At 37.3% G+C, this 19,173-nt stretch overlaps 1 protein-coding gene across 1 annotated transcript in view; it reads left to right on the top strand.

Annotated features, from left to right (window-relative positions):
- The window catches only part of FAM47E (family with sequence similarity 47 member E), a 58,213-nt gene that overhangs the window by 12,302 nt on the left and 26,738 nt on the right, over positions 1-19,173 (top strand). The window contains exons 3-4 of the mRNA XM_036764786.1: positions 14,653-14,792; positions 17,248-17,392. Coding sequence (XP_036620681.1) covers positions 14,653-14,792; positions 17,248-17,392 — 285 coding nt within the window. The remainder of the gene's footprint in view (positions 1-14,652; positions 14,793-17,247; positions 17,393-19,173) is intronic.

Here is a 19,173-nt window from a genome sequence, read left to right as displayed (position 1 = left end):
TCGAAAATGTTTGGTTTTGATTACCTCCTCCCCCTATCTGCCCTCCCTTCTATAGTCCCCCCTTTTTTATATTCTTCCTCCTTTCCTGTGGGGTAAGATACCCAATTGAGTGTGTATGGTGTTCCCTCCTCAGATCAAATCTGATGAGAGCAAGATTCACTCATTCCCCCTCACCTGCCTCCTCTTCCCTTCCTACAGAACTGCTTTTTCTTGCCACTTTTATGCAAGATAATTTACCCCATTCTATCTCTCCCTTTCTCCCTCTCTCAATATATTCATTTCTCATCCCTTAATTTTATTTTTTTTAGATATCATCTCTTCATATTCAACTCACCCTGTGCCCTCTGTCTATATGTATATACACATATATATACATATATACACATATACACATACACACACACACACACACACACACACACACACACACATATATATATATATGTGCATATTCCCTTCAGCTACCCTAATACTGAGGTCTCATGGATCATACACATCATCTTTCCATGTAGGAATGTAAACAAAACAGTTCAACTTTAGTAAGTCCCTTGTGATTTCTTTTTCTTGTTTACCTTTTCATGCTTATCTTGATTCTTCTGTTTGAAAGTCAAATTTTCTATTCAGCTCTGGTCTTTCAACTGAGAAAGCTTAAAAGTCCTCTACTTTGTTGAAAATCCATATTTTGCCTTGGAGCATGATACTCAGTTTTGCTGGGTAGGTGATTTTTGGTTTTAATCCTAGCTCCATTGACCTCTGGAATATTGTATTCCAAGCCCTTTGATCCCTTAATGTAGAAGCTGCTAGATCTTGGATTATTCTGATTGTGTTTCCACAATACTCAAATTGTTTCTTTCTGGCTGCTTACAATATTTTCTCCTTGATCTGGGAGCTCTGGAATTTGGCCACAATATTCCTAGGAGTTTCCTTTTTGGGATCTATTTGAGGAGGCAATTGGTGGATTCTTTCAATTTCTATTTTACCCTCTGGGTCTAGAATATCAGGGCAGTTCTCCTTGATAATTTCTTGAAAAATGATATCTAGGCTCTTATTTTGATCATGGCTTTCAGGTAGTCCAATAATTTTTAAATTATCTCTCCTGGATCTATTTTCCAGATCAGTGGTTTTTCCAATGAGATATTTCACATTGTCTTCCACTTTTTCATTCCTTTGGTTCTGTTTTATAATATCTTGATTTCTCATCAAGTCACTAGCTTCCAATTGCTCCAAACTAATTTTTAAGGTAGTATTTTCTTCAGTGGTCTCTTGGACCTGCTTTTCCATTTGGCTGATTCTGCCTTTCAAGGCATTCTTCTCCTCATTGGCTTTTTGGAGCTCTTTTGATATTTGGGTTAGTCTATTTTTTAAGATGTTGTTTTCTTCAGTATTTTTTGGGGTCTCCTTTAGCAAGTCATTGACTTGTTTTTCATGGTTTTCTCACATCACTCTCATTTCTCTTCCCAATTTTTCCTCTACTTCTCTTACTTGCTTTTCCAAATCCTTTTTAAGCTCTTTAATGGCCTGAGACCAGTTCATGTTTTTCTTGGAGGCTTTTGATGTAGGTTCTTTGACTTTGTTGACTTCTTCTGGCTTTATGTTTTGGTCTTCTTTGTCACCAAAGAAAGATTCCAAAGTCTGAGACTGAATCTGAGTCTGTTTTCACTGCCTGGCCATGTTCCCAGGCAACTTACTTGACCCTTGAGTTTTTCATTGGGGTATGACTGCTTGTAGAGAGTACTTTGTTCCAAGCTTGAGGGTATGCGCTGTTGTTTTCAGAGCTATTTCTATACAGCCAGCTCTGTCACACCAGCACTCCTCCTTTCCCCAAGAATTGCCTACCCAGACTGGACTCAGATCTTACACAGGCTCTGCACTCCTGCTCTGATTTGTCACTTAATTCCTCCTACCAGGTGGGCCTGGGGCTGGAAGCAACTGCAGCTATAGTTCTGTAGCTGCACCACCTCAACTGTCCCTGGGGCAGTGGCCCAACCAGAACTCCTTTCACTCCCTGCAGCTTTTCCCACTAACTTCTCTGTTGTCTTTGTGTTTGTGGGTTGAGAAGTCTGGTAACTGCCACAGCTCACTGATTTAGGGTGCTAGGGCCTGTTCTGCCCAGCTCCTGGTCTGGTTGGTCTGTGCAGTCCACACTGGGCTCTGCTCCCCTCCGCTCCCAGCTCCGTGGATGATAGACCTCACCCAGCGACCATCCAGGCTGTCCTGGGCTGGATCCCTGCTTCCCTCTGCTATTTTGTGGGTTCTGCAGTTCTAGAATTTGTTCAGAGCCATTTTTTATAGGTTTTTGGAGGGACTTGGCAAGGAGCTCATGCAAGTCCCTGTTTTCCAGCCACCATCTTGGCTCCACCTCTGTTATTATTTTTTAAACCCATAGGTTAGCCTTTCTCTTTTGGTCTAAAAAAAAATTAGTGAGTATTAATGGGCAACTTGTTTCATTACTTATTCTTACTTTGCTAGCTCTATTTGTTTACCTTTCCTGTGTTTCTATGGTTTAAGATACTTGTAAGTTGAATCATTTGCTCATTTCTGTTTTTGTTTGGGGGGATTATTTTTGCAGGAATGCTTCAAATACCTCTCATTTTTTGAATGTCTTTTCTTTCATTGATTATTAAGTTCATATTTTCAGGGTATGTTATTTGGGTTTGCATCTTGAGCTCCTTTGATTTTTTTTTTAAAAATTATTCCATGCTTTCTGTGGTTTCTAGTAAGTGCAAAATAATCCAAAGAGTTTTCTTTCCTTTTTATTTGAAATTCTTTTTCCTGGCTGTCCACAGAAACAGTTATTTGTCATTAAGATTAATAAATTTAACAGCTCTATGTCTAGGAGTCTGATGTATAAGTTTTAGGGGTTTTTCCCCCTACTTTCTTTTCTGCATTCAGAAATTCTGGACAGTTTTCCTGTAGTATTTCCAGCACTATGGTTTTCAGGTTGGTCATATTCTTCTGGGAAACCTATAATCCTTTAATTGTCTCTGCGTATTTTAGATCGATGGTTTTTGCTTGTATAGAGATCATGTGTTCTTTTAGACTTATTGCCTTTTGCTTCTCTTCTTCCAGATTGTCTTTCATCTCAGTTATATTTGCATTCCAAATCGGTTATTCTCTTTCTCTTTTTTAGACAGACTCATCCTAGATGTGTCTCCGGGTGGATCTATCCAAGTGGATTATAGTTTTTCTACTATGCTAGAGTTTGGGAATTTACTTTTTTCCTAGCTTGGTTTCTGCCTAAAGTAGCTTCTTAAGCTCCAGCTAGATTTCAGTCCCCTTTCCTTCAGTTCCAGGGAGGCCTTGCACACCTACCACTACTATATTTTCATTTGTTTTTTCCTCTTCTGTTATGGAAGAAGCAACATACTAACCCCTCTTCCCATGAAAGTTAGGCTAGTTTCTCCTTGAAAGATAAACATTCTTCAAGACTTAGTTAATTTAGAGATTTTTTAAACAATCTCTTTTTTCATGATCTCATTTTAATCTTCTCTCATTCTTAACAATCTGATATTTTCTTGTCTTACGGGATGAGTGAAAAACTCAAAATCTCAGAATTCTATGTAGATACAAAAGACCCATTCCGCACACTTCTCCCCTCAAGAGGAGGTATTATATGTAAAAGGATTGAAATTGATCTTGAGATTTAATTGGCTTAGTCAGGGGACTGAGGCTCAGTTAATCAGTCTTATTTAGCACCTCCTTTCTGAGCACTGTGCTAAATGCTAGAAGTACAAAAAGATGCAAAAAGCAGTCCCTGCCCTCAAGAAGCTCATCATCTAATGGGGACAGACTTTAAGCAAATAATTATGTACAGACAAGCTATATACCAGATAAGTAGGAAATAATCAACAGAGGGAAGGCACTAGAAAAGAAGGGCTGGGAAAGGCTTCTAGCAGAAGGATTTTAGTTGAACTTAAAGGAAGTCAGGAAAGCCAGTAGGCAGAGGTGAGGAGGAAAGGGCATGGGAGACAGCCAGAGAAAATGCCCAGAGCTGAGAGATGGAGTGTCTTGTTCATGGAACAGCCAGTAGGCTGGTGTCACTAGATGGAAGAGTATATGTCAGGGAGTAAGGTTGAAGGGAGACAGGTTACTGGCTATGTGGACCTGAGCAAATCACTTAAACTCTGCCTCAATTTCCTTGCAAGGTTGTTGTAAGGATCAAGTGAGATAATATTTGTAAAGTACTTAGCACAGTGGTCAGCACATACTAGGCACTCGATAAATGCTTTCTTCCTTCTTTCCTTCTATCTTCCTGCCCTCCTTCTCCCTCAGAATGCCTTGCTGCTTCATTTAGGCTGGTTTGCCCACTCTGTGTGTGATTGGATCAGCAGTAATAGACATAACTTCTCAGAGCACTACTAACAAGTCAGAGTCTCTTTCCTAGTAGCCTAAAGCTGGCTTCTAGCATCTCTTTACTAAATTTCTCCATATCATTGATACCTACACATACTATGACCAAATTTGCTTTTCTCTGTCTGCACCAACACTGTTCTACTAGACGTGCCTCACAGGGCCAATTACTCTTCAGTGTTGCTTCCAAACTCATTAGAAACATGGTCATCAAAACATAAATTACCCAGGAATGTCATCTTTTGACGAGAATTGTTGGAAAAACTGGAAGGCAGTTTGGAATAAATTAGGCTTAGTTCATCATCTCATATCATATTCCACAACAAAATCAAAATAGATATATGATATGAATATTAAAGATTCTATAATAAACAAATTAGAAAAGAAATCAATTCTCTACCTTTCACAGCAACTGGTATGAGATGAATTCTTAACCAAAGGATCGAGATAATTACAAACAATAAAATAGGTAATTTTGATTATGCGAACCTACTATAAACAAAACCTAACACACGCAGGACAAGAATGGGATCTGTCAAATGGGGGGGTGGAATTTTTGTTAAGTCTAATAAGAGTTTGATATCTAAGATATATAGACAGAAAACAGAAATACATGTGGCCAGAAGCCATTCCCCAATAGAGGAGTAATCAAATGATATAAACAGTTCTCACAAGATGTGCAAATATTAACAACCATAAGAAAGAATGTTCCAAATCACTAATTATAAGAAAACTGTAAATCAAAATGACATTAAAGTTTTACCTTAAACTTACCAAACTGGAAAAGATGACGAAGGATAGTGGTAAATGTTGGTTGCGTTGTGAAGAGACAAGCACACTAATGCAATGTTAGTGAAGTTATAAAGTGGTACAACCACTCTGGAAAAGAACATGGAATTATGTGAATGAAGTAACAAAAATGTCCATATTCATTGATCCACAGAGACTACTACTGCTAGGCATATATCCTATGGACACTATTGACAAAAAGAAAGGCTCCAATACCAAATACATGAAAATATTTACAGCACTTTTTGTGGTAGCACTTGGGGAAGAATGAAGCAAATTGTGGTACTCGAATGTAATAGAATTTTATTGTGCTATAAAAAATTATGCATGCAATTAATACAGAGAAGTATGGAAAGATCTAGGTGATAGTCAAGTGATAAAGTGCCAAGAAAACAGTATACACAATGACAATAACAATGGAAATGAAAAGAACAACCACGACAAAACAATTGAAACAGAATTATTCAATTGTAAAAAAAAACAACCTGAGTTCCAAATAACAGATATGAGAAGACACTGTCTTCTATCCCTTTGTAGATGTTTGATATCCATGGTATGGAACATTGCAGGTATATATATATATATATATATATATATATAATTTGAGGTATATCGATTGCTTTTGCTGATTTTTTCATCTTCCTTTTACTTTTTTTGAAAAAATATTCCTTTTAAAGGATAGCTTTCTGCAGTGGGGTTAGGAGGGGTCACATAGGGGAAAATGTAAGCAATGGAAAAGCAAATTATATCAACAAAAATTTCTAAAAGATTTTTAGTATACCATGTAATCAGCAACACAGCAGAGGAGTCGCTTTCTCTAAACCTTGTCAACCTTTAAACCCTCCAATAAGGAATTAAACACCAATTATAAGATACTTTACAGTGGCATCAGATAGAATCTCCAACAATGTGAAATGTTTTATGAATTGATGTTAGAGAAATCTAATACTTAGAGTATTCATTCAGCATCTCTTCCTAATCAGTCCCTATGTATCTAAAGCAGGAGCACAAGCAAACTTGTAAACTTGTGTGTGGCCTAGCTAAGGTATGGGGATTGGCCCATCAGCTACTGCAATGACTCTCTGCACCAATATCCCTGTTCTCTTTCTACCCTGTCATATGTTGGTTCTGTCCTGTGGAGGAAAGGAGAGAAATACAGGTTGCCAGGGCATGCAATTGTGTCAGTTCTGAAAAATGTGTAAAGTTCAGCTGGGACCAGTCCTCCCTGAGGTTACTCAGGGCAAGGACCCATGCTAGTTGCCTAGTATGTGCCAGCCTTAAGGCTCCATTCACTAGAAAAGGAGGAAAGAAATCAAGATAAAAAGTCTGAATAAATGCCAACTGTGTAAGCAGATAATTCAACAGAATAGCCTTAAAACTGAAGAAAGCATACAAAGAGGATGCAAAATTTTCTTAATAGTGTAAGAATGAGAATCAATAATGCCTGATATGATAGAATCCTGCAAATTCCTCAGAGATCATGGAATAAAACAAAAAAAAACTCCAGAATGGTTCCGAAAATAATGAAATCCATAAAAGATGAAATTAACAAGGAACACATTGGAAATTAGCTTCCAGCTATTTGATATAGTTTGTTGTTGTTCAAATGGTATTTTTCAGTTATCATCTCATTTAGTCCTCACAACGACCCTATCTAACATGCTGCTTGAATCCTTTGTGAAGGATATATGGAAGTATGCGGAGAAAACACACAGGATGAGAAGGCATAGATTAATTGTGTTCTATATTGATGAAAGCAAGACTCCATATTGATGAAATCACAAGTCCACTGAAGAATTTTAATAAATTAGAAGTTTTAAAATATTTTGTATTCTGTTCCTTTGCTTAAGCTATTCGTAATCTTGGTTGGTTTTCATTGGTTCTCTTGCATTTCCTAAATAAACCATTGTACTATCTGTATATAGAGATAATTTATCCCTTTTCTGGTAATGTTTATTACTTTAGTTTCTTTTTCTTGTTTCATCCCTAATCTTATTGGGAAAGCCTCTGGTTTATCCTCATTGCAGATAATACTTGCTGATGGTTTTAGATAGATACTACTTATCATTTTTAAGGAAAGTTCTGTTTATTCCTATGCTTTCTAGTGTTTTTAATAGGAATGGGTGCTGTATTATGTCAAAAGCTTTTTCTGCATCTATTGAGGTAAGCATATGATTTTTGTTGGTTTCGTTATTTATATGGTCAATTATGCTGATAGCTTTTCTAATACTGAACCAGCCCTGAGTTCCCAGCATAAATCCCACCTGGTCATATGTATTACCCTGGTGATAAATTGCCGTAATCTCTTTGCTAATATTTTATTTAAAATTTTTATGTCGATATTAATTAGGGAAATTGGTATGCAATTTTCTTTCTCTGTTTTGGCTCTTCCTGGTGAGTTATTTTATATTTTGCAATTTTGCTGAAAAGTATTAATTGTTTCAATTAATTTTTAGTTGATTCTTTAGGATTCACCATTATATCACCTATAAGAAGTGTTCATTTTGTTTCTTCTTTACCTATATATGCTCCTTCAGCTTCTTTTTCTTGTCTTATTGCTAGAGCAGCATTTCTATTACTATGTAATGAATTATTCATAGTCATTTATATTACCATGTAGTAGTAATTATTCATAGTAATTTATATTACTATGTGATAGTAATATAGGCAGCTGATAATGCAGGGGACAGAGCACTGGATCTGGAGTCAGGAAGACCTGAATTTAAACCTAACCTCAGAAACCTATTTGCTATGTGACTCTGGGTTAGTTAATCACTGTTTGCCTCAGTTTCTACAACTATAAAATGGTACCTACCTCTCAGGTAGAGAAGTGCTTACCACCATGCCTAGCACATAATAAGTAGTATATAAATAATATATATTCCTTCTCCTATGTCAAATAGAGGTCATGATGATGAATATCTTTGTTTGCTTCCTCCATCTCACCTCCCCAGTTTTGTTGGAAAGGATTCTAGCTTATCCTCTTAATAGATAATGTTAGCTCTTGGTTGTCCATTTATACTACTATGCTTCAAAAAAGATATTATTTGTCATTTTAAGAAAAGGTTCATTTATTCCTGTTTTCTAGTGTTTTCAAGAGAAATGAATGTTGTATTTTGTTAAAAGCTTTTTGAAAAAATCTACTAACATAACCATGACTTTTACTGTTCTATTATTAATATGGTTAATTACGTTTATAAAATTATTAAATATTTTGCATTCCTGGTATAAATCCAGATTGGGCATATTGCATAATCCTTCTGATATGTTGTTTTAGTCTTTTTACTAATATTTTATTTTAAATATTTGCATAAATATTCATTAGGGATTTTTTCTATAGTTTTCTTTTTCTGTTTTGAAACATCTTTATCATAGAAGGAATTTTATAGGATCTCCTGTTTTACTATTTTTGCAAATACTTCATGTAATATTTTGACTAATTGTTCTTTGACTGTTTGACAATTTATTTGTGAATCCATCTGGTCCTGGAGGTTTTTTTTTTCTCTTTCTATTTTAACTCACTGTGGCATAGTGGTTAAAGAGCCAGCCTCGAAGCCAGGAAGATCTGGGTTTAAGTGCTGCTTCTGACATATATTGGCATGTCATCTTAGGAGATTCACTTGATCTCTCAGTTCTCCAGGCAACTCCCTAAGTCTCTAAACTACAGAGAAGGTGCTGATCTGTATTGTTACAGAGTTGCCTCACCTGGGAGTTTCCTGTACCAGTGAAATCTCAGCTCCAGTCTCTATCTTGTGAATCTTTATGTTTTAAATGTGTTTCTCTTACACAGTAAATTATTGGGGTGTGCTTTCCTAAATCATTCTTCCACCATCTTCTCTTTCGATATGTGATATTAATATCAAAGGTTATGATAAGTATTTTCTCCTCCATTAAATTCTGTTATACAATTTTCTTTTTTCTCCTAATTGAAAAAATAAGAAATTAGCAGTAGGAAAATGTGGTTTGTATTGCATTGGGCAGTCTTATTCTAGTCATCTTCCTTTCCTTTTCCCTTACCCTCTTTGCCCAGACCCAGATTGCTGAATTTTGAATCTGAATTTTTGTTGTTCGTAATCATATATTCATAGTTTCCACAGCTAGTTCATTTTGCTTAAGCCATTCCTTTTCCCAACTCCATCCTCCAACACATTTTATTTAACTTCTATTACTACAATCTATTTAACCTTGCCTTGACTAATCCTGGTGAGAGAGTAATTCATGAAGGTCCCTTCTTTCCTTATCTATATCTGGAATACCTTGAGCTGTGGCATCCCATTTTCAACAAATGCTAATTCTTTTCCTTCTCTTCCTCTTCTTTTTTCTATGTTATTTCTTTTTGAACACTCACATCCATATCTTGTCTCTTTTTCTTCCATCAATGACCCTTACACAAGGTGGAGCTCCCAATTTATAATGGTGTTTTCTTCTCCTTTCATTATGTAGCTCTTTTAAGCTATCCATACTTATTTACCTTTCTTACTTTTCTTTTATCTGTTGTATGTGTATTTCAAAGACTTAGCCAAATACTTGGAAGTCATAAATTGTTTTAACAGTCTATTTCTCTCCTATAGGATTATATTCAATTTTGAAGGATATGTTATCCTTGGGTACAAGTCATTTTCCTTTTTTAAAACTCATATTTAAAGTTTTCCTTTCTTTTCTCATGACAGTCTTGAGTGATTCTGACTGATATTCCTTCTTTCCTAATCTTGCTCTTCCTTCTGGCAATACATAAATACACGTACAATATACATACATAATACAAATACATACACCTAACACACAGCTGCATATATGCGTGTATGTATATATTTTGGGGAGATGTTTTTTTTTTACCCAGACATGCTTGAGTTGGGCATTTCCTAGCTAAGTTTGTCTTATTGGATAACGTCCTATGTCTTCTATAGACTTTTTACTTTATTATCTGTTGAAAGGAAAGAAAGGCTTATTAAGTGCCTACTATGTGCCAGGCATTGTGCTAATATAAATATCTCATTTAATCCTCATAACAATCCTAGGAGGGACTATTATTATCCCTATTTTACAGTTGAGGAAACTGAGTCAGACAGCAGTCAAGTGCCTGGCATATGGTCACATGGTGTCTAAGGTTAAATTTGAACTCAGCCCTTCCTGACTCCAGGCCCAATGCTCTTTCCACTGCACCACTTGGTTTCTTCTAGGCATTTTTTGATAACTTCCTGAAATATGGCATTCAGACTTTTTCTTTACTTATGTTTTTCTGAGAGGCCAATCCTCTCAACACCTCATCCCATCCCCCCTTCTCAGATGAACAGCTGTCTAGCCACACTTTCCCCATTAAATAGATTTGAAGTTGATTTTTGAATCTGACATAAGACTTACATAACATCCCTTTTCAGCTTCACCTTAGAGGATTTAACTCAATGCCCTAACTTGTTAAGGTCTTTTGGGATCCTGATTCTGTCATTCAGTATGTTTGCTATCTCTCTGAATTTTGTGATATCTGCAAATTTGATAAATGTGCTATTCATGCCTCTATTCCAAATCATTGATTAAAATGTTAACACAGAGTCATGCACATGTCCCTGGAACCCTCCACCATAGAACAACCACCTTCCAATTTAACACAAAACTATTAATAACTACTCTTTGAGTTCAACCATTCAAACAAAACTGACTACACTCAGTCATCTGGTTCTCTTACAATCTCCTTACTTATCTTGCATATAAACTCTCTATTAGCCATTTTTGTTCTATCCCTTCTAGCCCCCAAATAATTTACCATCACAAGAAAACAATGACAAAGCAAGATTTGAGCAGCACAATCTTCTTGCCATCATCTGTTATCATCATTCCATCCACTTGGAGCAGTGATACTATCTCTTCTTTGATCTTCCTTTCTTTCCCAGTTTACCAAAAAAAAAAAAAAAAACGCTTTTTGAAGGTCTCACTTTCCTTGCCAACCTCAGTTCTTACTAATCTTTAATGTTCCTTATACTACCCTTAAAAAACTGTGCCACATTTTTCTAATAATCTTCATATACCTATCCTTGATCCCATTTTGTGGTTTTAAAAGTTTTAACTAGACCAACGTGTTTCTTGTTGTTGCATGTTGGTGGTCTCTTTAAACAATTTGCTGCTTTCCTCACCACCAGAATTGTTTTTTTCTCTTTGTAGTCTCAGAATTTCTTGTTGAGAGTTTCCCATTTCTCTCCTGGACTGACTTCTGTAGAATTTTAAGCCATAGGATTCTATCTATTGTTCCTCTGAACCCTTAAAATATCTATATTCACGTTACACTATGTTCAGATTTTCTCTTGTTCAAAAACATGATGGAAAGGTCATTTCTGCCATACTCATGCCTTCGTGCTAGACTTGTGATCATTTCGCTTACTCGTCATATACTTTTTCTTTCTATCTAGGTAGTCTATAGCATTTTATTAATTTCTGTGGACAATATGTCTTCTCATTCTTTCCCTGTTGGTCTCCAAAATGCTTTCCATTTTGCTTCCCTCTTTTGGCTCCTAATATAATTCTGAGTCTATTTGTCTTATGTCACTATTTGACTCCTGAACTAGTCCTGCCCTTTCCGATATCCCAGAGTACTTTGTCTTGTCATTTTCTAGTGCACATATCACGTAATTCTGTGTATTATCATCTTTATGTCTTATCTCCCTACTAGACCATAAGTTCTCTGAGGGAGTGGCCCACAGCTTCTTTTGCATTTATCAGACTGCTCTGAACACAGTACATGCTTAGGTCATGTTTACAGGACTGAATTCAACTTAGCATATGGACACCTGGGGAAATTTGTTGTTGTTGTTGGCCTTCATGGATATTGTAAGGTCCAGAATTCCCCCACATGGGGAACTCTGTACCTCCCTCAGTGGGACAAATTTGATCCCAAAGGAAGAGGCCAAAGAGCTCCAGATTGATTGTGATGGTAGTTTAATCAATTTGGGTTACTTACATTTTGGGGCAGTACGACAGATCCCTGCCAAGATATTAATCATCTTCAGTCTGGGGCAATGGCCAGACTATAGGTTGGATCCTCACAAAGACCCTAGGAAAGGCCAGGGATAATTATAGAAAGAGACAAAGGGAGGAGGAGCTAGAGAGTTCATCACTATCAATTGGTCGATATTTTTGGATTTCTCTCTAATGAGCTCATTTCCAAACTTGGGCGTTAAGCCAATGTTGATTGGTGAATGCCCAAACACAGGATTATGTACTGGTCAAAATGGTCACAAAGGGGTCACCATATTCTTGTTATGGCTTTTACCAGACACATTATCTGAGTTATGACTCAGTGTCTAAATTATGGTTTTTGACATGTCCAGGCTTCCACCTTTCACAGAGTTTAAGTTAACGGTTCTTACTATGTATTATGGCTTTTCCCCAATCAGGACCCCACAGATATTGTCTTCTGTACTATCTCTCTTTGTTTGCAGACTGCAGTATCTGCCTTGGCAGATAAATTTTCACGAAAAATTTTCTTCCTTCCCTAATCTTTCAAGTCCAAGTCCTTTTTTAAAAGTCATTTTCTCAGTATTTCAAGCACTTAAAACAAATATATCCTTCTTGGTCTTCATTTAATACTCTCAACTCCTAGCCATAAGCCTTTCATTCCTACCTTTTAAATGGTGGTCCAGAAATCTAACTCCTATTCTCAAGATATCATCTTCCTAAATAGCTGCTCACTTCCCACATCTGTCTTTCTCTTCTGTAGCCCTTACTTTCAATAAAAACACCACTACCATTCCAAAGATCTTCAGTTTCTTGCTTGGGACTTCAAATTCCCCCACTAATGCTTTCCAGATTCTTTCTGTAATATTATTTATGTCCACATCATATTTCCCTAACTGGATTATAAATTCTTGGAGGCCAGGGACCATGGTTGATTCTTCCATAACATAGATATTGTCACAGCAGAAGACCCACTGTTCAAAGTCTGAGGTGCAAGTCAGTAAAAAGATTTTTATCCCATGTTCTGCTGTGCACATGGCAATGCTTTTTTCTTTTCTTATTTTGTATTTAAGTTTTAATATTTAAATTTATAACATTTCTTTATCTTTTCCCATTGTATATTTAAGTTTTAGTATTTAAGCTTAAAATAAATGAATTCTTAAAAAAGATTTCATCCCATGGCACAAAGAGGTCAGTTAGCTGACAAAGAAAACCTGTCAGGCAAGTGGGTCTCAATACAAGTTCTTTCCCACCAATATAACAGGACATAGCATCACATCAAATCACAGCACAAGATTATGTAACATCACACCAGAACACAAGACAACATAACATCATATCACATCATAACACAATTCAACATAACACAACACAACAGTGAACTATGATGATCTAAGTACATATATGCACATATTCAAAAAATATCATAGACACACACAAAGCAGGGATCAGTTATTCTGGACCACAGAATCTTACCAGGTATAGGGTTACAATGTCCCATAAAACAACAGAGTACACAAACCTAGTATTGATACAGTTTTGTGATATGACAGCCTTCTTGATCATAGTGATGAGAGGGACCCTTGTGAGGACTAGAACACAATATTGAAAGGCCTTGCAAAAACAACTGGGAAGCGAGGGGATAAACACAAAGGCCACAGTAGATGTGGCTTGCTTAATTTACACCAACATGGAAACTAATTCTAAAACCAAGTTACTCCTCTTAAGAGAGGAAAGATACAAGGTCCTTCTTTCTTTGTCTCCACAATCCTGAATTAATATTTGTTGAGTTAGGAAAAGAAAAAAATTGAAGCATCAATGATTGATTTTTTTCTGTCCTTGAAGTTTCTGATTTAGTTGTCTTGTTTAATTTTTTGGATGAGATAATTAAATGAGATCAAATGAATTCAGAGTATGCTTGGGGCAGAACTGGATGACTAGAAATCCTGTGTGGTGCTCAGCTATCAGCAGGCATTTCTCCAGGAGTCAGGAAGAGCTGTGCCCAACCACAGAGCGAATGGGATTGGCAGCCAGCTTGGGTGGCTCTTGAGCACCATACTCCCTCTTTTGGCTGCCACATGACTCATAACTTCCTCTATTGCCCTATAGGCAGAAGGGAACACTAACAACTGAGAGAATCAGGAAAGGCACATGATCTGAGCCTGGAAGAGAGTTAGTGTCCCTGAGAGATGGCAGGGAGATAGACAAGTGTTCCAGATATGGGGTACAGCAAAGATATAAGATGGAATATTGATATGGAGCTAGGAAATAAGCCAGTTTGACTAGAATGTAGAGTTCATGGTAGGGGAGGAGGGATAATGTGAAATGAGTAAAAAAAAATTGACTTGGAGCCATGTGTATTTTCCTTCCACTGTGGGGAAGGGACCAGGTTTGACCAACCTGCATCAGTTCCACATTTAATTCAATAAATGGCACTGGCTGACAAGGCATAATAAATACAACAAGGTAGAGGGAATGGGTTGATTTTGTTTTGTTTCTAAAAGTAGGGCCCATTTTATTCCACCATAGCTTCTCCTCCTGTTGAAAGTGTGTACCTTGTCTTTGTAGCTCCTTAAGCAGGTTCTGAAAGTCCTTGATCCAGAGAAGTGTTTGGAGGATGAATGGGCATACTGTCAGGATGGCAGAGAGATAAAGAGAAAACCCTGGGATGGCATGGTGAAAACTCGTGAGTGTTTGCCATTGGAAGGGTGAGTATTGTTCTAGGGACCCTCAAGGACACTCTTGATCAGTTGGCAAGACATTTTGTTGGTTCACTTCCCAAGCTGCCTTAGTAAGGTTGCCATATAGTAAGGTCTAGAACATTAGAAGCACGGAAATGCTTCTAAATGAGATCCCTTCCTAATGAAGAGGAGAAAGCACCTCCCCAGGCCAATGGAGTGGCCACTTCCCTTACTAGCTAGATGGAGGTGTTAACTGTGCAGAATGGAAAGGACCCAGCCAAAGGACTCCCAAATAAGTGTTTGAGAATTGAACAGTTCAGGCAAGGTGGTTAATTGGAGTCACACTTCCGTATTCCAGAGGCCTGTGATTTCATTAACCTTACAACACCATCATGCCTTGCCTTGCTCTTCTCATGACTACCACACTGAGTTGAACTTGGGTGTGTTGTTGTATGGGTAAACAAAATCTTTCTAATAACAATATTTCACATTCATAATGAGTGTTTGGAGATGAACAACACTGGGCAATTTGTCTGCTTCTGGGTTCAATCATGAACTGTAATTTGTTGCTTTAAAGCAGGGGTTCTTACCCTGGATAATATGAACTTGTCTTTTTACAATATGTTGATAATTGTATTTCAATATGATTTTTCCCTCTATAATCCTATGTATTTTGTTTTCTGCATTTAAAAACATTATTCTGAGGAGTTTATGACACAAAAAAGGTTAAGAACCCCTGGTTTTAAGAATGCATTATTATTGTGTATGTATAAAATTATGTGTATATATATGTAGGATGTGTATGTGTGTGTATAATTATGTGGTTTTTGTGTAGTAATGTGTATCATGATATATATTATGTTGTGTTTTTATATATCACAATATATATTATTGTGATTATATCATGACATATATAATTATTATTGTGTGTATTATATCATATTATTGTGTATAATATTTTACAACATGATGTATAATATTATGTCATTGTATACAATATTATATGCCATGATATATAATAGTATGTCACTATATATAATAACATTGCTATTATTATTATACTTTTCACCAGAGTGCCTCAGGGGTACCTAAAACTAAAGGAAGGTTAAGAACCCCTGGTTTTAAGAATGCATTATTCTTGTGTGCATAAAATTACACATATAAAATTATATGTTACTATGCATATACATGCAATATATTATACAATAGCATCACATATTATTACAATAATATAATATACACTATTATTTATGATATATAATATATAACAGTGTATGTTATTATATGGGATACAGTGGATAGAGTGCCAGTGCCAATCAGGAAGACTTATATTCGCGAGTTCAAATCTGGCCTCAGACAGCTGCTAACTGTGTGACCCTGGGCAAGTCACTTAACTCTATTTGCCTCAGTTCCTATCTATAAAATGAGCCGGAGAAGTAAATGGCAAACCGCTCTGGTATCTTTGCCAAGAAAACCCCAAATGTGATCAGGAAGAGTTGGGCACAAATTAAATGATTGTAAGGGCCAGCAAAGAGGAACTTTCTACTGTTTTTTCCTTTGGACTGCTTCTCAGCACCAAGGCAATCAAGTGCCTTTGATCGAGTCTTGCCTTTGTTTGTAGGAAGGCCACCACCCTTTCACTAATTAGGTCATGAGAGGTGTGAAGCTCTCTGACCCGGAAGAAGTGTATATATACCCTGAGGTTGGCATTTGGTTTGAGGACTCACTCATTGAAAGAGTGTTCCTGTGACTCGGCCAGATGAGATTCTGGGTAGTCTTTGGAGCCCCCTGACTTTGAAAACCCAGATGTTGGTGCTTATCTCTCTCTGGTAACTGTGTATATATTGCCATGATCAGACAGATAGAAGCCTGTCTGTTGATTTGTGGGTTTTTTGCTCTGTTTATATAATTTCTGCTTGTAATTTCTGTTTGTATTCTCTCTGAAGTTCAGGGTGCTGACTTTTCCCCCTGAACTAAGTGATTGATATACATATGTTTAATTAAAGTGAGATTGTAAACCTCTTAAAGTTGCTTTCCTTAGAAAAGCAGATCAAAGAATCTGTGCTAGCAGCCCTTCTGTGTGCCGGAGGTATTGGCCTTTCACGGCCACAGTAGCGGCAAGTAGCATTGTTGTTACAATGACTCAACAACAACATTACTATGGATGATAACATTATTATTGTTACACTTTTCACCAGAGTGTCAAAGGGGTTCCCCACACCAAAGAAAAGCTAAGAACCTCTCGTTTTAAGAGTGCATTATTATCATAGCTCAGATTGATTCTGTCCCAAATTATTGCTAATAATAACAATACGATTGAAGGATTTCCTTGGAGACTTTGTGACCTTGAGAGAGAGGTGCTGTTGTGAGGCCTCTGGGCTTTGGACCTCCCCCCTGTCCTGCACCACGGCTTCTCTTGGCACCGGGCTTTTCCATGACTGACTCGCTCTGTGTTTTTATTTGTTCATCTGCTCTTCTTCAGCCCCAAGCCACCACCGGTGAAGAACCCATACAGGTTTTTCCGTGGGGAAGAAAAGATAGAAGAGGAAGAATTCAGCTACCTCCCAGGGCTGGAAGAGCACATACAGCGGACTGCTAAAGAATTCTGTGACTGGGTTTCCGCTTTTGTAAGTTAGCAGCCACCCATGAACTTCCTTCATTCGGGGTCAACTTAGAAAGTGAATTTTATCACTTTGGGGGCAAAATCTAAGGGAAATCACCAGATTTAGAATATAACCCCTCCCTGACTCCCAAATGAATTTTCTCCTAACAACAATTTACATAACTCAGAAGTTATACTTCTATAATTCTTTGAGGATTATAAAGCACCATCTTCAAAGCAACCTGGTAAAATAAATAGTGCAAGTATAATGATAACTTTTAGTATTTCAGTAGTGCTTTGCAAAGAACTTATTATCTCACTTTATCCTTACAACAGCCCTGGGAGGTAGGTGGTATTATTATCCCCATTTTAGAGTTGAGGAAACTGAGTCACAGTTAAGTGACTTTGCTCAGGGTCACACAGATAGTATCTAAGGCCAGATTTCAACTCAGATCTTTCTGATTCTAAGCCCGGTGATCTATCCATTGGGCCACCAAACTGCCTCCATTTGATAAATGGGTAAACTGAGGCTCAGATAAAGGAACTTGACCAGGGCTACACAAGTGTTAAGTGATGGAGCTGAGATACAAATGCAAGTCTTTTTTCAGACCAAGTCCATTGTTCTTTCAACTACATTATGTCGACTTTCTTACCATTTAATTAGAGAGCACCTAATCAACTATGTTCAGATAAATGTGGCTAGGTATATAAAAATAACTGTTGTAACTCATATGCCAGGAATGAAGCTCTGGGTTTACAACGATAAAGCTCGTGCTTGAAGGCTTCTCGATCATTACCTTTTTGACTCACACCCCCACCCAGAATTTCCACTGGAAGCATCAAAATATGATTTATGTCTTAGTCTTTGCAAAAAGAGGAAAGGTCTTAGGCTAACAAAATGTCAAATAAAGAATAGACTTTATTTAACCCGATATTTTTTCTAAAACACAGAAGACTCATGTCTAATGCTATAAACAGTGGAAACAAATCTCCTTCCATCTTTTCTGGGCTTCTACCTCCCTGGGGACTGATGCAATCCTCTAGGCTTATTATAGTTCTACAGTGGGTTTAAAGTTACATTCCCCCCTCACCCATCCTTCACATGCACACACACACACACACACACACACACACACGCATATGTACATGGAAAGCAAAGCATTTAGTCTTGCTGGGGATCTGAGCAACTACTAGGAACCTGATCTAACGCAGGCTCAAACCCTGTTCATTCAGGTTAAATGTGGGAACCAAATAATTCACCCATAGGTCATTGAACCATTAACCAAAGGAAGTTTACTTAGCCATACCGTAGAAAGAATATTCAAGGAGACTTAGCACTTAGCCTGGCGAGATACTGCCTTCTTTGCCTCTATATGGAAATATGTGTGGTCAGCTGGGTAGGGTGTGGGGACACGTAAGGTTTGAGGATATCTGCCAAGTCTGAAGAGCCCTGACGCCAAGAGAGTAGGCCTTTTATGCCCTTACATGACCAGGAAACCAACTAGTACTTAGTTCCCTACACTAATCAGATCCTGGGAATAGACTTGTAGCCTTTCAGATAAAACCAGTCAAACCTGTATGGAGGAAGGGGTTGGGACATTGTTCTCACCACAGAAACCTATCCCTACAGGGAACTCAGCCTCCCTAAGGGCTACTACTTTTTTGTTCAGAACTGTAACACTTCTTTCAAGAGCCCAGTACTAAGAGTTTTTAGATTGTCAAGCAACCTACCACTCCAGTTAGTCCCACCTTTCCCACAGACCTATACAGAATAATAGGTCCTTCTCATTTCCTTTTTTTTCATGG

This window comes from Trichosurus vulpecula, chromosome 6 (genome assembly GCF_011100635.1).
Source record: "Trichosurus vulpecula isolate mTriVul1 chromosome 6, mTriVul1.pri, whole genome shotgun sequence".
In the NCBI taxonomy this organism is placed as follows: domain Eukaryota; kingdom Metazoa; phylum Chordata; class Mammalia; order Diprotodontia; family Phalangeridae; genus Trichosurus; species Trichosurus vulpecula.
This window is presented reverse-complemented; position numbering and strand designations above follow the sequence as displayed.